Source organism: Poecilia reticulata, chromosome 15, assembly GCF_904066995.2.
Source record: "Poecilia reticulata chromosome 15, P_reticulata-male-v2, whole genome shotgun sequence".
NCBI classification, from domain to species: Eukaryota; Metazoa; Chordata; class Actinopteri; order Cyprinodontiformes; family Poeciliidae; genus Poecilia; species Poecilia reticulata.
In genome coordinates this window covers 16,166,316-16,187,151 of record NC_088844.1, presented here as the reverse complement: position 1 = coordinate 16,187,151, position 20,836 = coordinate 16,166,316, and the positions used below count along the sequence as shown (strand labels likewise).

The window sequence follows — 20,836 nt, the reverse complement described above, 5'->3', positions numbered from 1 at the left end:
TTTAAGTATAAATCTTTATTTAATTTTGCGGTGCATGAAATGTGAAGGGGAGCACTGCTGCATTATTCTTTGTGTTAGTTCAGAAAATGGGTTTTCTGTGTGCACACACATGGTGTAGCATGCAAACAGTGATTAAAAAGACAGAGTGGAAAGGAAATTGGAATAACCCTTTAGTATGACATTAAGAATAAAGGGACAAATTCACAAAATGCTGTTTATTGTTCTTCTGCTATTAGATTAGAAGTATTTTTGCATGCTTTCTGTTAAATTGCTTCCATTTATCACGTTTTGCGCAACACAGTGTGTCATTACATTTTTACAACTAACAAAACATACAATATACAAAACTACAAAATAATTGTGCTCTTATTTTAAACCCCCCACCCCCTCCCACCTTGGTTTTATAATAAAATAGGCTCACAGAGAACATTTAGACCTGAACCGTTTCATTTTTCAACTCCTAACACGAGCTACCCTTGGTCGTCTTCAACCAACACTGCTTGAACATAATTCATGCAGTGAGAAAAGGGTGAGAAAAGGTCATTACACTTTGCATTTAGTTTGATAAGTATGCGCCTAACAGATTCAAGGACACGCTCTGCACACTGACATCCGCAGCCTGGACAAACAATGCGCTGCGGGAAAACATTTTCAGAAGCTAAAGCTTAAAGTTTTATGTTTGTAGCCCTTTATAGAGCCTTGATTCTGACTCCGCCATCCCTCCACGGTGTTGAAGATCGTTGCAAAAGAACATCTATGCGGCCAATGATGCCCTCTGACACGGATTGGGAGACAGACTTCTCTGTATTCATCGCACCTGCAAATGACACAAACAGAAAAAAAAAAAAAAATACATATATTCCCGGTGTCAGTCGGGTCTCTCAAAATAAAAGAAAACCACATCAGTGTGTTCACTTTGTGCCTTGTGCTCTGGAATGAGGTCAGAGAGCCTCTCAATATTTGAGTGTCTCTCCTGTTGCGACTCCGATCGACGCTCAGAATAATTGCGCTTTGAAAAGCGTGGCGTCATCCCAAGTCTTGTCAAAAGACAAACAACAGAAAGCAGCTATCCAATGCAACAAAATTGGAAAAGTGAACAACCAAAGCTAAGCAAAATCTTACATTTGAAACGATGACTCGGTTTCTTCGTCTAAATTTTAAGAAAGAAAAAAAAAACATCTGCGGGTTTAGCAGAGGAGAAAGTGCAAGAGAGCAAACAGCAGGGATTGCGCAAAGAGGACTGGTCAAAGATTTGTGTTCCAACTTTGTGAAATGTTATAAGATATCAATAAGTGCTGACCTTTAGGCAGAAAGATGGTTGTGCAACATATAGAGCAGATAATGCAAATAATTTCATCCATGGCTTCTTCAGCTCCATCCACCACACACACACACACACACACACACACACACACACACACACGCAAGCACGCACACAAAACACACGAACTGATAAAATCTTCGTCTGCTGCGTGCATATCTGTTGGGGAGTGGAGTGGAGTGGAGGGGGCAGAGGGGGAATCATGTGTACTTGTTTGTACATTTCCATTTTAGAATAATAAAAACTCCAGACTGTAAGCTCGAGGGGTTGAGAAAGTAATTGGAAACTTAAAGAGTGGAGCAAAGCGTAAATATCTTGGGAGAGAGCCCCGGCTCTCTGGTGAGCTCCACTCGTCACAAGGCGAATGCCTAATTATTGCTGCGCTCCGACAGAAGAAAGACGCAGCACAAGCTGAGTGAGAAGGAAAACCAAACCGGGGAGACTGAATGGGATAACGACCATATCTGTGTCCCGACGCACAACGTATTAATCTTTCCATTGATCAACAGAGCCGAGGTGCATCGTCTGAGTCGCAACTTAAACTAGATTTAATCTGCTTCTAGAAATGAAACGCCAGTGTTCATTATCTTCCACTACTTAAGAGCGTTGGGCTGTAATTTTCTCCTTATTGACAAGGTGTTCGTTTGAAACGGCTGTTAATACACGAGAGAATCTCTGAGGCTTTATGCGAGAAAGCATGAAAGCAGTTCAAGAAACATTTTACTCTCGGTGTTTGCTGTGATCATCGGCTCTTAATTCCTCAGCCCATATTTCTAAGTGCTTGTCTGGCAGAGCGCCCTGAGTGGGAGATGAGCCGGTGAGACAACAGGACTATGAACCTTGGCTGCTTCGGTGCTCTGCAGTCTGTCGCTCTCTGCGCCGCGATCTCACGCTAGGCGTGCCTCGGTGGTGCGTTCAGGCTCGCTTCGGTCGCTGGGCTTCCTTTGGGTTCGCTGTGTCAAACACCAGCTACAAAATGCGTCGATGCACTGGGGAGGAACGAAAAGGTAGAAACTTCCTCTACTCGTGTTTCACGCCAGTGTCCAAATGCACAAGAATAGTAGAATAATACTGTCAAGTTTTCCCATCGAAACTGAACTCCATGCCAACTGAGCTTTCCTCGATGCAATAGAACGTTACATTGTTTTTCTTTAGTAGAGTTTATAATAGCGAAACATTTTAGAAAAACGGGCAAAAACATGAGTGTAGGTTTAAAATAAACCTTTTATCATATGTCAAGGACTTCACATGTTACAATAACTGCAATGTCTGACTGTGTTAGCAAATATATTTAAGCCCAATGGCATTCATAACCCTGGCAGATTTAGTTTAATAATAATTTTCATTCAACCAAGAAATGTGTTTTTCGTAGCAAATGAGAGGGATCTCTAAAGAATAAAGAAGGAATCCGTTTTGAAAAAAAGTTTTATTTCTATTTTAGTAAAAACGGCATGTTCAAGACTATTTACATCCTTCTCTACAGTCATTTTTATTGACGATATCAAATGTTCTTATAGCTTCTGAGTAGCTTTTTGGGTCACCCTAACATGTTAATATTACATCCAGTCAGACGAAACATGTAGGTAAAATAAAAACATTACTTAAACCTAAATCTGCCAGCGGTATGGACAATTTTACTACCACGACAACATTTTGTAGTAATTTCTTTACATGCATGAAGGATGCAAGAAATTAGACCAAGGCTGGTTACCAGTATGAAGGTTCTTCAAGGTTTTTAAACAAGTAGAGAACTGCTAAATCTTTCTCTTATGCCTTGCTAGAGAAAGTGCATGAGTGTTTTCTTCCAGCTTTATGTAACAGAGAGTCATGTATCGGTGTCTTTCAACCCATCTGCTGCTGTGCACTGCTGTCCAGCTGTCTGAAAGAACGTTTCTACATCTTCTCATTCTTAAAAAGAAAGAAAAATTCTTCATTTCCTTGGAAACATTTCTGTTTGTGTCAGTTGGAGTAGCGGAGAATTGAACCTTGAGTGAACCTTTGTTATGTTCAGCTATGAATGTGTTAAAACCAACAAGCATTCAGACTACTTTCCTGCTCTTCCTGTTTGGCGAACGCCACTCACATGCGTGCAAACTGTTGCAAAAAAACGGAGATCTGCGCGAGCGGCTAAAACAACAATACACACCCCCTGCAGATCGCTTGCACTTCTGACACGAGTCGCTGTGGAGGACAGGAACAGCTGGTACAAACCAGGCAGCTCTTTTTTTTTTTTTATGCCAACGTTGTTTTAAATTTACATTTGGCTTGTTGTACATTTTTGTTTTAAATCTTTTTATTATAATACCATGACACTGGGAAGTTTAAGGTTATCATATAGATTTGATCTTTCACAGATAGATAGATAAATAAATAAAAAAAAAACCATTAACATCATCAACGTTATCAAAACACAGACGCTGAATAAAAACTGGTTAATTTTCAATATTAATAATAAATCTTGAATATTTCAACTATTTCTTACTAATAGCTTCGTACTGAATGTTATATTAAAAACGGTTTGAATTCATCTGGTGCTTCTCTTTGTGCTCGTTTCCCATGATGCCGCTGTCCTCTGTGTTTTTCAGCCGTCTCTCCAGCCGGTCTCTGGCCCCAACAGACAAACACAACATTTAGCCGATGGGAAAATTCCCCTTGTTGTGCTATCCGTGCAATCAGCTACAAGCTGGAGTCGTGAAGACTACAGTGCAGGAGGGCAAATGTCATGAGGTTAAAGGTGAGGTCTGACAATGGCGTAAAAAGACTTCCTCAAGAAGCAGATGACAGACATTAAGGGCCACCAGTAACGGAAGCCTGATAGCGAAATTCTGTCATTTCCACTTACATCCATATTTATAATTAGTGAGTGTCATGTTTTAAAAATGCATAGCCCATCTGTGCAGTAGCTCATGTTAAAACAAGCTTTGCTAGCTGCCCTGTGGTCAAACTTCCCTCTTCGATTATATTTATATTCCGTTGTGTCTCCACTGCTGGTTAGTCAGTGTGTGTGTCCTGCTTTGTTCTTCACGGATCCGTAATATTCCGGCACCGATCCTCAGAGCCGACTGCGGTCTTGACAACATGTCTCTTCAGGCAGTGTAGAGGTGAGGTAGATTGCATTTTATTTCCTTCTTCGTGCACTGACCTTCACTGGGAAGTTTCGTTTTCATTTCTAGTGTGCTGAGAAGGTTTGGTCATTCAGAAGACAAAAACGGCTCATTAGTTCAAAAGGCAGAGCTGTCAAATATAATCCAAAGTAAATTATGGAAATGAAACTCTTTCATTGCTCTAGGCTACAGCAATGAGGGGGTGGGGGTCAACGCGACAGGCACAGGGTAAGAGCCCAAATTCAACGAGAGCCGCGCGTCTCTACACTGAGCTCTCATCCGGCCTGGGCAGCAGCTGAGTGTGCTTCCTCTTCTCCAAGATCCTGTTGAGCTCCTCGGAGAAGCAGTGGGAGAGCGGCGAAGTATTTTCTGAGTCGCTCTGCCTCAGCAACACGTAGCTGTTCCCGTTCATCCGCCTCAGGACGCTGGGCAGCGTGGCTGACAGCCCGTTGGGGAAGTCACACTCTGGAGACGTGTGCTGCGGCATGGGAGGGAGGGGAGGCGCCGGGGGAGGAGGATCGTTACTCGCCAGAGTCTGAGCCTCACCGGGAACGATCTGCAAAAAGCCTCCGTCCTGGGAGTCTCCGTTATGCAGCTTGGAAACCCCGTTGCAGACGCCGTTGCAGTGGCTAGAGACGGTCTTCAGCTCCATGTGGGTGGAGTTCCTGTGCTGCTTCCTGCACCTGCTGCTCCTCTTGCTGCTCGGGTGCGCTGCGGCTGCGGCACGCAGAGAGTATTTCCCTCTCTGGTCTGCCCGCAGGCAGAAGCCCACATAAGCGAGCACAACGGTGAGGACCACGCAAAGCCCACCGAGGACGGTGATGAGGGACAGATACATGGCTTCCATATTCTTGGGGGACAGCAGGTGGAGTGACTGCGCCCCGTCAGATGAGGGGTGCTCAGTACTTGGTACCGTGGCAATAAAGGTCCTTGTTCGCTCTCCGGGTGGAGGACGAGGCAGATCCGGGCTGATGGTTACATTGTAGGTGACTATGGCGACCTTAATGTCGTTCTCAACCGCGTGGCAGGTGTAGAGGCCGCTCTGGTCCTGCCGGGCCTCGATGATCAGCAGGCCGTCCGTCCCTGTCCTGAAGCCGGAGTTGAGGTCGTAGCCCTGCACCTCGCCGCCGCTCAGCGTCCAGGATGGAGTCGCCAGGTTAGAGTTGAGCTCGCACTGCAGCAGCACGTCATCGCCGACCCGAACAGAACGGCTCCGCTGGACCACGTCTGAAAAATCAACATTTTGTCACACAGTGCTTTGTAAAAGCATTCATGTCCTTCGTCCTTTAGTAATCTGAAAAGTGTGGCACGCATTTATATTTAGCTCCCTTGAGTAAAAACATAGTAGAATCAGTCTTTTGGGGTATGTCTCCACCAGATTTGCACATGTGAGGGCTAAAATTTATTTCAAGCTCAAATATTTTGAGCTTCATTTAACTGATTTAATTGCCTAGAAGCAGCAACGTTCTTCTCCAAGATTCTTAATTGGATCACACTTGTGGGATTTTATTTATTTCCTGTAAGGATGTAAAAGCAATCAGTTTTGAAAAAAGTTTTAATTCCATTTTAGTAAAAAAAAAAATTGCCCATTCAAATTTATTTACAACCTTCTCTATATTAATTTTTATTGCCATTACACGGCTATGTACTTTTCTATGTTGATCTATCACATAGAACCTCAATAAAACACGCAGAAGCTTGTGGTTTTAATGTGACACAGTGTGCAAAAGTTTGAGGAGAATCTAACTTCACAATATTACATTAACTTACCCACTTGACTCACATACTAATTATTTATCATTCACCAAATATATCAGAGAATGTCCAGACTTATCGTGCCATGATGTTCAATTAGACACTTTTTAATAATAATGGTATCATGATGCCCCATACAGAGACAGAATGAGGAGTTAGAAGACGCTACATTTCATCAGAGTGAAAATTGATAAATGGGGAGAAGGCATTCGCCTGCCTTGAATATCAAACAGATTTCTCTCCGTAGACAGCAAAGATGTGATTAAAGGAGGGAGGAGAGGGTTTTACCAACGCTGTGCATATAATCAACTTTCAAAGAGGCCTTCACGCCAACCGATGACAACTGTGCATCTTTTGAGCCTCATATCCTCTATTTTTAATCCTCTGTCTAGATGTTTAAAGCAAACTTTTATATATATATATATATATATATATATATATATATATATATATATATATATATATATATATATATATATATATATAAATAAGCATCAGATAAGACTTCTGCATACCGTATCCTGTGTTCTCACACCCCGTTCTGCCATGCTGGATGTCTTGGATTAAAGAGGATCTGTGAAAGGGGAGAAAAAAATAATAATGAGCACAATAGAAAAATAAAAGGGAGCAGAGGGTTTTATTTCTTATCCTTTCCACTTGATCTATTTACAGTGTCTTGAAAAGGTATTCACAGCCTGGCATTTTTTTTAACGCTACAACCTCGTGAACACATTTTTATATGATACATAAAGGTAAAAAAAAAAAGCACATAGTTGTTAAATGAAAGATGGATATCAGAACCAGCCTTTGTTGCTTTTACCACTGCACGTCTTTCAGGGTATAGATCTCAGTGTTGTGCATTTATTTGTCTTTTCTTCTTTGGAAAACAACTTGAGTTCAGTCAGATTGGATTGAGAGCGCAGGTGAACAGAAATCTTCAACTACAGTTCCGACTGTACTTTTAATCTCAAGTCATCTTCAGTCTCCCACAAGATTCAGAAGTAAGCTTTGATCAGTTTCCTAAGTTCTGCTGAAGAGAACAATCCCCACAGCATGTTGCTGCCATCACCATGCGCCACCATAAAAATTACATGTTCACGTTTGTTTGATGGAGTGTTAGTTTGTACTGATTGGATCATTTGTAAAGGCAACTGATCCAACTTGATTTCATTTAGGGGTATCAGGGGAAAAATGCGATTTGATTTGCACACCACACCTTTCAAATTTTCATTTCATCCTCCTTCTAGTTCCCACTTGTAAATAATCTTGTGCATTGAAAATATACAGAAAATGTTGAAGGAGTATGAATTATTTTGCAAGGCACTGCACAACTTCCTCATTCTCCGAATCAGCTTGTTTCTGCCGATAAAGCTTACATGTCCACATGACTCAGTGCACACCAAATATGCAGCCGCATGATGTGTTTACGATTACAGCCGGGGCCAAGTTTCTGCCCGCAGTCTTGATTACGCAACCGTTCTGGGCGCTGACATTGTCACAGGGCGCAGCGATACATCAGCCCAATCAAGGGTCACCTTCAGTCACCTGATCCAACTACACGCTGACAGATTTCAACACTCACCTGTTCGACTGAGTCATTACGTCCACACACTCGGCTCCGCTCCAGGCACAGTGAGGGTCCCGGGAAAATATGCAGTCGTAGCAGGAAGCGTATCTCTCGCAGTTCGACAGCGGCAGCTGAACAACGCCCGATGGGGAGCTGACGTACACACTCGTCTGAGGGGGGAAATAATTAGGATTTAAGTATTAAGACAGTGAGTCATCTTCAACTTTGTGTATTTAAGGCGGCGAGACTGGCTACCCGCTCTGTAGACAGCAGAACGTTGGTGACAGGTTCTGGTTCTTCAAACAGCTGCAACTCTTCGATAATGTGCAGCTGACCTTTGATGTCTACGGCTTTGTGCAACCAACCTTCATCTGGATAGGCAAAGATCAAAAGTTTGGGATGTTTAGTTAGCTAGTTTTCAAAATGTTAGTCGGCAGAGATGATTCAACACTGGAAAACCACAAAAGGAGCAGAGCTTAGGATTTAAGTTTAACAACGTTCACCTCAAAACCTTTCTTTTCTTTTTTTTTTCGGATGAATTATCCTTAGTGCTTTTACATTGTAAACTCACTGCAGTCATATTCAATAAATTAGAATATACCATAGAATAATCAATGAAGCTCATTTGTCAGATTAAAAGCACAATTTGAAAACAGCAACTTTTAAACGAGTATTAAAAATACTTTTCACTAAACCCACATTTCTGCTTTTAACATCCATCTGTGTGTAATTTACCTATATAATAAAATCGCTTAGTAAATTCCTGAAATAAATTGAACTTTCCGTAATGTTCCAATTTATCAAATGGGTCTGTATTATATTTAAAGAAATGTATTACTATTATTATGACAAGCAGGTTCAAAGTGAGTACATTAAGATCTGATTAATAAATAATGAAAATCTGTATGATAAATGGGATTTAACAGATGATTACTGCAACCACTGGCAAAAAATAAAACATGGAATCAGAAGATGCTCTGTCAAGATGTTTTAATTTGCAGCACAGAAAAAAAATCCCAATTATTTTATCATCAGCCAAATTAATTCCATTCCTGAATTGCTTTCATATGCCGCGCAAACTCATTACAAGGGCCAACTAACGTCCTGCAGGCTGCATTTCTGACAACCCAAACAGCAAAGGCACAGGAGAAATCTTAGAGATGTTTCTCTTTCCAAAAGTCAAATGGATTTTTCATTAAAAGAAGATCTCAAGAGTCAACGATGAAGTCAGTAAATCGACTAGATTTCCAACTAAAAGTTTAGGATGAAACTTGGGTGGATAACAACGCTCTATTCTGCCAAACTGATCTATCAGCTGTTAAAAGAAAATGTTGGAATCTGATTGGATGACGAATATTGTTTTTTTTTGTTGTTTTTTTTGTTATTTATGATTTCTGAAACAACTGACTGAACATCCTCCAAAACGCTGACATCAGATTTTTGCCAGGGGGTTATACCAGACCGGCGTTCGCAGAGCTTTCATAACGGACATTTTGCAATTCTAAAATGATCTGATTCAACATTCAGAGCAGAAACAGTGCCAGGCTCAAATCCTCCCACCAGCCCTCACTGAAAAATAACGTTTTGTTTTGCTTTGTTCATCTTTAAAAAGGACTCTAAACCCTCCGTTACCAGTTTTTATCTAAAAATCAGCTTGCTGAGAAGCTTCACACACACCTGTGCCCATATATAAAACGTGGTACGTTTGCTCGTCTACTCCCTGGACCACAGTCGCTGCCATATGTGTGTAGTCTGTCGTCCTCCTGAACAAGAGGGGACGTCTGTCTGCAGGCTGGACCTGATGGGACATTAGAGGATGCCGTCTGACAAAATCCAGGACTTCGTCGGGTAGGGACGTGGAGACGTTCATGCCCTTGGCCCTCAGCTTGCCAGTAATGCACTGCAGTAAAAGAAAGACCAAAGAGAGACATGGACTGGGGATGAGGACGAAGTAACAAAGTGCTTGGAGAGCGAGAGAGAGCGAGACAGTGTTGTCCTTATATGTAATAAACCAGTCTTTAAATAGAGGCCAGCTCTGGAGGGTAGAGAGGATGTCAGGAGGATTAGTGAGACGGTCCTCAGGGAGAATTCAGACATCATGAGAAAAATAGGAACCGTTGGAAGACCGTGTCAAGAGAAACTGCAAGTTTTCATTTAGATTTTAATAAGCCTGTGTGAGCTCAGCGTCCGTTTTTCCGCTGACACGAGGGTGACTCGGCTCTCACTGCACCTGAATGAGGAGGCAGCTTTCCTTTCGCTTTGTTCTGTTCAAATGATGTCAGCCAACTCCTCTAAGAGGCTTTCACGCTCTCACCCCAAAACCTTTGACTATTCCTTTTTTTTCTTCTTTTTTTCCATTTAATGGGAAAGTTTAATTAAGTCTGAAGAAATGCTGAAATTCACCCACAATAGAAAATGTCTCCTACCGCAAAGTCGACCGCTGGCCCCTCTCCCCTTTCGTTAATTGCCATAAAAATGGTTTGAGTCTCTCAAAGTCGACGTTCATTCTTTGTCTAGTTTTCCCTCCATGTTTAGTGTAACATCTTAATAAATTCGTCTTCGGTTTAAAATGATCTCATCTGCTCTCTAGCTATTCCTGTTTAATGCAAGTTGAAGATGAGCTTTGTTCTAATTTTAATAAAACTCAAAAGCCGTCACTGTCTGTGTGCAATAGCTTGTGAACGTGTGCTTACAGTTCCAGGTCGTGGCTCGGGGATTTTTCCAACATATTCCTTCCAGGTGGAGCCGGAATCCTGGCTCTCCATGTAGGGTCCTTGGAAAGCTTCTTGGACTTCAGACAAAGCGAACCGACACACTGCAGACGCCTTCACGTTTTTCCTTTGTACGTCAAGTAGCAGGGGGAGAAAGACCAGAGCACAAGTCACAAACAATAACACTAGTAAACCAGGGGTTACCATGGCAAGAGAAGCAGAGGTGCAGCGGCGCCGCAGCTCGTCAAAGGATAGAGAGAGACAAACTGGAGGAAGAGGAAGAGGATGAGTGCTGACAGAGATGAAGCTCATTAGAAATCATAAAGGTCTGAGAACGGGAATTAAGAGGCAACAACGAGGTTTAGGGGAGGTAAGAGACAGAATTGGAGCTTGAAGAGAAAATAACAACATCAAGATGTATGGAGTGTTATTTGTTTATGCTGTTTGCTTTGATATGAAATAGCATTTTCCATTGCTGCTGCCTTAGGATGAGGAATTGATTTATGCAGTAGTGATACACACAAAAATCTTCAAAGTCCAAAGTTCAGTTCAATTTTGTCTTAGTGATAACTTTGTCAGCATGTGAAAGCAAAAACCAAGTTCCTGCTTAAGTCCAGAAAACTCCACAAAAATGAACTAAATGTGATGAGAAACGGACTAACGGATTTGCAAACCAAAAAGCCCTGAGCCCATCAGTTCAGATGGGCTGCAGCTTTTGTGGCTGGTAGCAAAATGTCTGCAGCTCCTCCATAGCTACAGTGGGCCTCATTGCTGCATCTCTGATTAATGCTCCCCTTTCCCAGCTTCTCGGTTCATGTGTATAACTGAGCCTTGGTAGCTTTGCAGTTTTGTCATGCTGTTTAAGGTGCATGAAAACCTTTGAAGGCAGTGTATGTGCTTTAACTAGCAAAGAGTTTCAGACAAGGAGAAGCCCTCTTTACATGCCTCCTCTTTGAGCGATACCCAAGAGATGTAAACGGAAATTTATTGCAGACTTGGTTATCTTAAACAATTCAAGCAGCAGCCACAGTTAGCCTCCACGTATTTATTTCTGTGCTGAAAGTTATTGAATGAACAGAATCTCCTTGTATTTTTGTTCCATTTGAGCCACATAAATCTGCCATTTCTCAACATTCAAAGGCAACTAAAAATCTTCTCAACCTTTTCCTAAACATCTGTAAACCTTCAGCTCGTCAAACCACTTGGACCTAACGCCCTCTGGACTTAGTTTCTCTGCCCTCTTTCTATCTCATCTCCTCCTGGGATCTTCGAAAGCTTCAATGTATTGGCTGCTGCTTCTCATCTTAGTCTCACTCGTCCGCTTTCGCAATCTCAATCCCCCATCCTTCCCGCTCCGCAACCCAAACAGAGATTTTCTTTTTTTTTTTTTTTTTTTTAACTCACCACTCCAAACCGAAGATGCCGTAAAACAGAGTGTCCTGCGGGGCGAGGCCATGAATTACGAAGACGCTGCGCAGCATGTTAAAGTGGAAGTCGTACTCGGGCAGAGAGCAAGTCAGTCTCGTCTTCAGGAAGGACGTCCATCGTTTCTGGAGAGTCAAATGGCCTCCTCGGTCTCCCTGAGGGACAAAAAAAGGAGGAGCAGATGAGGAGAGGAGAGTCGTGTGAGGCGAGGACTACAAAACAGCCAATGTGTCAGGAAGACATTTACAACTGATGTGGGTAGGTGTGAGGTGCCGTGTTTCATATCTGCAACACCTCTAGAAATACAGAACTGAGGGCGCACACAAAAAAAAAAAGAAAAAAAAAGGGGGTTATGACCTCCTCGTGGAATTTCATTCCCTGGTATCAGATCAATAATAAATGTCAAAGGCACACAACAGATACAGACGTCCTTTTATGATAATAATCTTTAAAAATGTTTTATTTTGAGCTGAAGTTTTTGACACTGCACAAGAAATCCTGGTGCATTTCAATTATAATAAAACGGATTGATTTATATACCTCCAAAAACGGCCCCAGTGAGTTCTCTTCATTAAAGACGAACAACGAGGTTATAAAAGGCAACAGATGGCTGATGCCTATCACGGCAGTGGCGAATGTTCATCATTCACATTTTAAAAAGAAAGATGCTAAACAGCCTGTCTCACCTGCATTCATCCTCTCCAAACCTCACTGGCTCTGCAGCTAATTCATCACCGACGCAGTCTGCTCCTGTAATTATGCCGTGCTCCTCGACTCTAAATGTGTCTCCCAGCCCGCCCCTCGTTTGTTACATCAGCTAAAAAAACTTCACACATTTGCCCTGATGAAGGGCTTCCCTCCCAGCAGCAGAATACATAAGACCTTGAGTTTTGCACTCGCCTTGCAAATTCGGGCCACACGAGCCACCCTGCTGTGGCTGTAGGTTGTAGATTGCTCCTGGCTCTTTTCGGTGAAGAAGAAGTAGATCTTATCGTCGTCTCCATCGCTGCTGCCCAAACTCTCCCTGACAAGAGCTGAACCCACAAAGTCCGCCTCTGCAAGGAAGAAGAGATGAATTGAAACATTTTTGCCTATTTTTTGGTGTATGGAGTTGCTTAGCATATTTGTATTTGTGTCCCATTTAGATGTAATAAAATTAAAGGTGTCATTCCATACTGAATTTGCTACATCAACTAATTCATCTATCTAACCGCGTGCTCTTTCTCATTAAGACCAAAAACATTACATTATTAAACAAATTGCTAGGGGCCATCCAGAAACACCATCACAATGTTAAAACACTTTAAAATAAAACTGTGGTGCACTCGCACAGTCTTGCCATCCAAATGTGATCAAATGCTTCTATTTCAGGAAATGATCTCACCGTTCAGCCAGCGTGTGGGAGCATTCTCCGTCTTCAGAGCGGGAGATGGAGCGTTTCGGCGAATATCCGGAAAGCTCCAGAAATCGTACCGGGAAGCTGTGTATATCTGCTGGTCTGAAGCAAAAAAAAAAAAAAAAGTTTTGCATCATCCAAATTTGAAGACAAATTCTTCATGAAATGTACATTTTTCATGTGGCTTACCTATAATGAGGGCAGTGAAACCTGTTGTTGGCCCATAAGGACATTTATCTTTGCCTTCTTCGGGCTGAGAGGACATAACAAACCTCTTTTCATCCTAAAGGAAAAACAGAGGAAAAAAAAATACTTAAAAAAGCAGTTTTTGTAGCTAAAACTTAAAACTAATGTGGTGGATTGCTGAAGAAAGAAAACGTATTCATGGACATACAACATATGCACAGAGGGGCATATAGGCGTGAGTCCCACACATGTACAGGTGCGTAGAGTTAAACCTCTGCAGGAGGCGGATGTGATTAAAACACTCTGTCTGAAAGAGGAAGACAAAAAGCACACTTAATTAAAATAAAAGGAACAAACAACAATGTGTGCATTCACATATCAGATGTAACATAACAGCAAATAATTAATATTAATGAAATTCATATATGTGGGCTGGTTTGTTAGAGAATAAATTACACTAAATATAAATTCACTCTTTGATTCAAATGCTTAATTGGAAGAAAAGCTCTGTAATATTGGGTAAAGCCAATACAGAAAGTTTATTTATGGACATTTATTTTACATTTATCTGCTACATTTCTGATATTATCCACTTATTTTAGGAAGCAAATACTTAAGTACATCAATTTTAAACACCAAAACAATTGGACCATTTGATTTCATTCAATTTTGTTCTTTAACCTTTCTTCCTAATTATATTTCAACCCTTTGCTCAAGCCTGAAACTGCTGGATGGATGAAGCTTAGAGAGTGTTGAACATTTTGACACATAACACCGGGATATGGTGATAAAGTGCTTCAAACAGATTGAAAGGATGTAAAAATGGGGCAATAGCCTTGTTCCGCAGAAGAATTTCACCAGCATTTTAACTAAGAGAGACACAGAGAGAGAATAATTTGGCAACTGCATTTTTTAAAGAGAATGTAGCTTTTCTTTTAATCATTAGAGTAAAACAGAATAAAAAAAATGAAAAGAATGACAGGATTAAAAGAACAAAGTGTCAACCTTATTGTCTTTTCCCTTGAGCACACACTGAAGCTTTTGCTCAGTGGAGGCCTCCCACTCGATCTATAGCAAGACCAAAGGACATAAAGCAAGACAGAAAAAAATCACATCATTGAACACTTGAGGATATTGAAGAAATTACCACACAATTGAGGGAAAATAGATTTTCCTTTTGTCACCATGGCATCTAAAACGACTACTGTTGAGTAACCAAACGTGTTTTTTATGTTATGTAACAGATATTTAGCTCACAAAGGAGATGGAGGCACAGCAGCGCTTGCGATGCAATGCTACGCACACACACATAAAAACAGGTGAAACACAAAGCAGAACAGATGGAGGACAACACTTGCTAAAAACATAGTAAAACATTGTAACACCGATTTGACTCTTAATTGGAGCCAAATTGTTTCCTGGAAGAATCCAGGAAACAATATCTTCAAACATTTTTTTTTTCTAGGCTTGTATATAAGATAGCTCATATTCGTGGCTTTAGCTCAATACAATATTAAGAAACACCGATCTTATAAAGCCTAGAGGCTTTTCTTGGCTCAATACTAGAAGTACAGCTCAAATTTGAAGCATTTCATATGGCATGAAAATTTCTATGTGCCGGAGAGTAAAGAGGTAGCCGTGTAAAACATTAAACACATAAACGGCAAGAAGTGTAATGTTCATTGTGCCACCAGCTAGGGATATAGTTTAATTGCTCTTTTTTTATTATGAGTTACCTCAAGGAATATCTAAGCCTGAACACATCCTGGAGATGTTTACAACAGCTTGACTGTGAGAGTGTTTCAGTCAATTCTCCACATAAATACACCAAAGGAAGTCTGTGATGAAAGTTTAATATCTTCTTCAAGAATACTGGCAACAATACCTGCATCCAACACAATCATTTACTTTTCTTTTACTGCTCTGCCTTTGTTGATTTTATTAAAATAAACAAATAAAAAACACAAGACTACACAGTCCTCCATGTGAAAGATGTTTTATAATCCTTTAAATAAAGGTAGCTTTTATCGCAGTAGCATAACATGCTGAACATTTCAGAATGATCCAATCTTTAATTGGAGAATCTTTCTGTAACATGGAAAACTATCCACAATGAGAAATAGACAAGTGTTCGAGTTATGAAACAACTGAATATTTAAGAAAATTAAAATTTTAATTTGAGTCAGTGTATTACACAACTATAACCTACAGTAAAGACAATAGTTTACAGTAAATAAGAAGAAAAACATATAAAGATATACCAACTGCTAACCTAGCTCAAACTATAACCATCATTTATTGCTCAGCATTGACCTAAACAAGCCTGCGCTGGGAAGCACAAGGAAATACAGTTTAAACATTAAACATCATCGAAGTAAATTATTAACAACAGAATTAAACATTAGGCATTGGGTTTTTACATATATTTATTCATCTGGTAAAGCCTGCATTAAGATTTATGTACAAATTGAATTAACGCGATATTCTTCTATTTGTTAATACCCGAGGAGGGCGTTGACACAAATTAAAATGATTTTCTCAAATTTATGCAGCAATTAAAGTGGCTGCAGCATAACAGTGGTTCGCTTTGCTTCGACCTCAAAATGAAACGTTTTGGATGTTTTCTTTTCATAACTTTCCTGAACTGGGGAGCATAAATGAAACAGTAAAAACTGTAAAAAAATAAAAATAAAATAAAAATACATGGCATGTGAGCACAATACATGCAGCAACACAACAAACAAACAAACTCACAGTGAGAGCGGAGCTGGCTGAGATGTCAGAGGCATTCAGAGCGAATACGGCCCCACGGGCCCCCACGTAAAGCCGCTCGCTGTCAGCCTCCAGCAGCATCGTGCTGTAGTTGACTGCAGAAGACTCGAAACGCCTGTAGCCCTCGAGACCTGACGGGAAAAGAAGATGAGAAGAGGACAAGATTCTGATGAAGGTGACTCTGCGTCTGCTGATTCTGCAAATAGGAATAATGTCTAGCAAAGATACTGTAAAGTTACAGTATGTCTTTAAGCCACTCTTGCTCAGTTGAAATCGGCAGCATAGAAATATTTACAATTCATTAATGAGCTTCTAAAATTGCAGAGGTGACACGTTCCAAAAGCGTTCTATTGTAATTGGACTTCCTCCAGTTATTTCTGCAGAACATTTCTGTGAAGTAACAAAAGGTACGGCAGAAAAAGCCACAGCTTCACACATTAATAGTTAGGAATAAGCACAAACACTTTTCACTGAGGCTATTGATTACACTCCGTCTCTATGGGAACAAATGCAGGTTCAAAAATAACCCGACCCAGAAGAAGAAAGGTATTCTCCATCATTATATTTTCATCTTCTCGGCTATAACGTACATGCCAAGTTAAAAATATTTGTTGAGTGGCGATTAAAGTTAAAAAAATAAATAAAATAAAAAAAGTAAAATCTTTAGAAGCTGATAGGGTTTTGTCCACCAACATGTCATGTAAGACATATTAAACCTGGAGACAGAGAGCTTTCTCGATCGGATCTGACAGGATGAGGATAAAAAAGCCAAAGCAGAATTTAATCTTGGATGATGGATTTCCCACAGCAGGATTTTTGAATGTTGATGCAAAATCACAGAGCAGGTGTTGCTGTTCCCTGTCTTGCTTTACAATTTGAAGTTTTTATTCAGTTGTCTGAAGAAAAATATTTGAGTTAAATATATGTTTGTTTGTTTTTTTCTTTTCTTCAAAAAACACGTTTGAAGCTTCTTCCTTGATGATTTTGAATATGATCCACCCACATTTTTCCCTGTAGTCCCTTTCTTTCCCATAGTTACAATGTCCCCACCATCTAGAATATAGTGAAGAGATCACCTCGCCGTTAAATGAAGAGCTTATGTGATTAAACAGTGCTGGTTAAGAGACGCTGGTTTGTGGCAGGGAGCATTATCCTGTTGAAAGAGGCCACAGTCATCAGTGGTTACCATTTGCATAAAAGGATGTAAATGGTCTGCGACAATGCTCTGGTAGGCGCAGCTGTGCAACTACATACTTCTGAGGTGTATGCGGCGACTCCACCCCACCACCTCCGTCCTGCCCGGGGTTTTTCAATGTGCAGGTGTATAAATACGACTTAGTCGTGGATTTATAAAAATGCGTATTAAAAGAAAACAGTGTAATATCATAAGTACTAAAAGGAGCATCATCCAGGGCTTTACACATGCACAGCTGTTACACAAAATGCTGAAGCGATTTATCCACCATCCCTTTAGCACCATCATGCATCACGCATAGTGAATACTCACTTTTTTTTTTTAACAACAGGGTAAGTGGTATGTAGGTGGTAAGAAACATTGACCTTGCAGGACACAAGGCTGCCCAGCAGAGTCTCACGCTGTCTGTGCTGCTTGTTTTCTTCCTGTAGTGCGTCTTGGAACCATGCATTTCTAGGTAAGTGATTCACTCGGCCATCCGTGAGATGTGAATAAAATAAAAGAGTGGGTCAGCGTTTTCATGCACATTCTCTCAGAACCACCAGTTTGATCGACAGTAGTTTGCTTGTTGCATTGAACCACCCAGACCAGTCTTCACCATTTCTTTTTTTTTGTGTTTTTTTTGTTGTTGCTTGGACTAATTTTGAAAGATGCTGCCCAACACTTAATTGAGCTGCAGCTTAGCAGACATTATGACTGAGTTGTTTGATTCATCGGGGAGGTGGCCTTTGTCAAACTCTCTTACCCTCGCCCATTTTTCCTGATTCTAACGCATTAACTTCAACGACACAGTATTTACTTGCTGCCTAATGTGTCCCTCCCACTAGCAGCCGTAATGATGAAAAGATAATCAGTGTCATTTACTTGGTCTGACAATTTCTGCCTGGTATGTGTGATCTTATCCAATTAATTTTTCCAGCACTCATCAAAGCCTACGAAAGGTCAGGATAATTTTATACACAGATCACTGGGCTGTAAATCAAGGTGCTGCACTAATAGCACAAACATTTGAAGACAAAGTTCAATTCTATTCTGCAACCAAAATGCCACGTTCAAACGAAAATATACTCGTATCCGAGTTCATCCAACATCCTCAGTTGAATGTTTTCTGCATTTTTCTTCTGTCAAGCTAAACACCTCCATATCCTCTCTCACCACTCCTTTGGCCTTACCAAAGGCTGGAGTTCAATCTCCAGCACATTTCTCCAAATATACCCAGTATCTCCCGCACTGTGCAAGCAAACTCTGCTTTACCTTTGATATTTCTGTTCCTAAACTATCCATCCTGAGAGGTCCCTATGGATATAGTCCTCCTTGCTATATCCATAGCAAGGATATAGCAAGAACTCTGTCTGTCCTCAGAACTCTGAACACAAATCTCAGCTATTTTTTTTAACCGCACATGTCTACCTTTTAATCAGTGGCATAAAACGTGGCTTCTACTCACAGCTAACATTTATTTAATGTTGTTTTGACTCTGATGCATATGCCTTAGCAAAACTGTTGAATAAACACAGACTTATTTGAGTAATATTTACAAGTGCTAATTATCTGAATATCATCCGTTCTCACAGTTTTTCCTCTTTTAACAGTAACACAAGCATAACAAACCAGTCAAAGCTGGTTAATTAGTCAGGCTCTAGTAGTCACCTTGCAAGCAGCTGCTTAAAGACACGGCCTGTTTCCTCCCACCCCCAGTTTCCACTCAATGACAAGTCATGTCTGTTGCACACAGAAATACTTTGAAGCAATCAAATTAGCTGTTTTTTTGCAAGTGAGGGGAAAAACGATGGAACATCTAGCAGTGTGCAGCAACAGGTGGGGGAGGGAAAGTGAAGCAGTGCTTACTGTAATAAACGGATGAAAATGTCCTGGCTTTTCATTAAAAGTACGTTGAAAAGCAAATAGACTGAAGCAACTTTGACACATGGCTGTTTAGCACCTTGGAATACCTTGACGCCAGAAACTGACCCGTCTGCTCTCATTTTTCAGTAATTTTCACACATTCCTCTTAAAAATGCGTTTCTTCCATACTAGTAAGAAAGAAGTGTTGGTAGCCCAGTGAGCAGAGTTGGCAATTCATCAGAAATGCCATTAAAAGGTGATTTAACTTTTTTAAGCAGAGTGACAGAATATCTTTTGGAACATTTCGGGACAATAAATCCTTAATGAGGCAATTGTTTTCACTAATGAGGCCATCAAGGTCACATGAAAACCTGGTTCTTCCCTCTATTTGAGAGGGTAGTGGTCATTAGTGCACTCTATTGCCATTCAGTGTACTGTGATTGTTCCTGTGTACAGTTTATAAGCCAGATTTTTGCAACTAAAGTTTTAAAACTTAAAAAGACTTTCGGATGAGAGGTGAAACATCTTCTAAGATACCAACAGAAATCCAGTTGCCTTCATTTATAAAGGCTCCCTCACTCTTGGGGGTACTTTGTTAGCCACACGGAGTCACACGGTAGAGATTTCATAGTTCAGCGTACCGATTTCTTACGTGTTTCGTGACAAATTCCTTCATTTCCCACAATCCGAACAAATATTGGCAAGGTTGATGAGATAATTGGACACATTGCACTGTTGCTTCACCACTGCACACCTTATCAGCTCGCACACAAAACAGTTCAACGTGAGCACCTTATCCTGCCGAGCAGTTTACTGTGCGACAAGACCACCATGTCGAGGATGGATGAAAATCTGCATCTGCATCAAGGTAAGCAAAAGACCTTGTGGAGATGCTGGCTGAAGTTGAGAGTGCATTCAGAAAGGAAGGATCGATTATGCTACAACCAGCATAAAAAGCCAGTTAAGTCTGCAATTGAACTCAGGAAGATATATTGATTTCTGGACACATCCTGCGGTCTGATTAACCTGGAGTTGAAATGTTTGGAGTTGAAAGATAACCATTGTTGCATCTGAAGGACATAGTCGTGGTGCACGGGTTTGGTGGCATCATGTTTTGAGGCTGTTTTGCTGCAAAGTGAACTGATGCAATTTTCAGAATAGATGACAAAATAAGAAAACAACATTAGATGAAAATATTGACAAAATTTCATCAAAAAAAAATACCCATCAGCAAAGATATTACAGATTGTGTACAAATGGTGCTATAGGTATCTAAATTCCTGGTTTTAGCTGCATGTCACTCTCTGGTTTTCCAAGCTATATTTGGATGGATCTGCTTGACAGTCCAAGATACTAATGAGGTCACATGAAGACATTCAGTACAATGTGTGCTCACGCGCAGACACTAACAACAGACGTTAGAAACTCGCTTGCGGCAGAAAGTTGTGCAAAGTTCTAAACATATAATCTATCAAGAGTCCACTTAGCCTGAGTAAACATGACACCAGTGTCAATACACACAGACATCTCTGAGCCTGTAAGAACAAAAGCAATGTTTG

At 40.7% G+C, this 20,836-nt stretch overlaps 1 protein-coding gene across 1 annotated transcript in view; it reads right to left on the bottom strand.

The window, feature by feature from the left end:
• The window catches only part of LOC103476866 (semaphorin-4G-like), a 31,827-nt gene continuing 10,991 nt past the window's right edge, over positions 1–20,836 (bottom strand). Inside the window, exons 3-15 of the mRNA XM_008429567.3 lie at positions 16,220–16,368; positions 14,471–14,533; positions 13,674–13,772; positions 13,469–13,562; positions 13,268–13,381; positions 12,784–12,938; positions 11,863–12,038; positions 10,441–10,585; positions 9,425–9,647; positions 8,003–8,118; positions 7,763–7,917; positions 6,696–6,754; positions 1–5,652 (exon numbers count right to left, since the gene is read on the bottom strand). Coding sequence (XP_008427789.1) covers positions 4,688–5,652; positions 6,696–6,754; positions 7,763–7,917; positions 8,003–8,118; positions 9,425–9,647; positions 10,441–10,585; positions 11,863–12,038; positions 12,784–12,938; positions 13,268–13,381; positions 13,469–13,562; positions 13,674–13,772; positions 14,471–14,533; positions 16,220–16,368 — 2,513 coding nt within the window. The 3' untranslated portion in view covers positions 1–4,687. The remainder of the gene's footprint in view (positions 5,653–6,695; positions 6,755–7,762; positions 7,918–8,002; positions 8,119–9,424; positions 9,648–10,440; positions 10,586–11,862; positions 12,039–12,783; positions 12,939–13,267; positions 13,382–13,468; positions 13,563–13,673; positions 13,773–14,470; positions 14,534–16,219; positions 16,369–20,836) is intronic.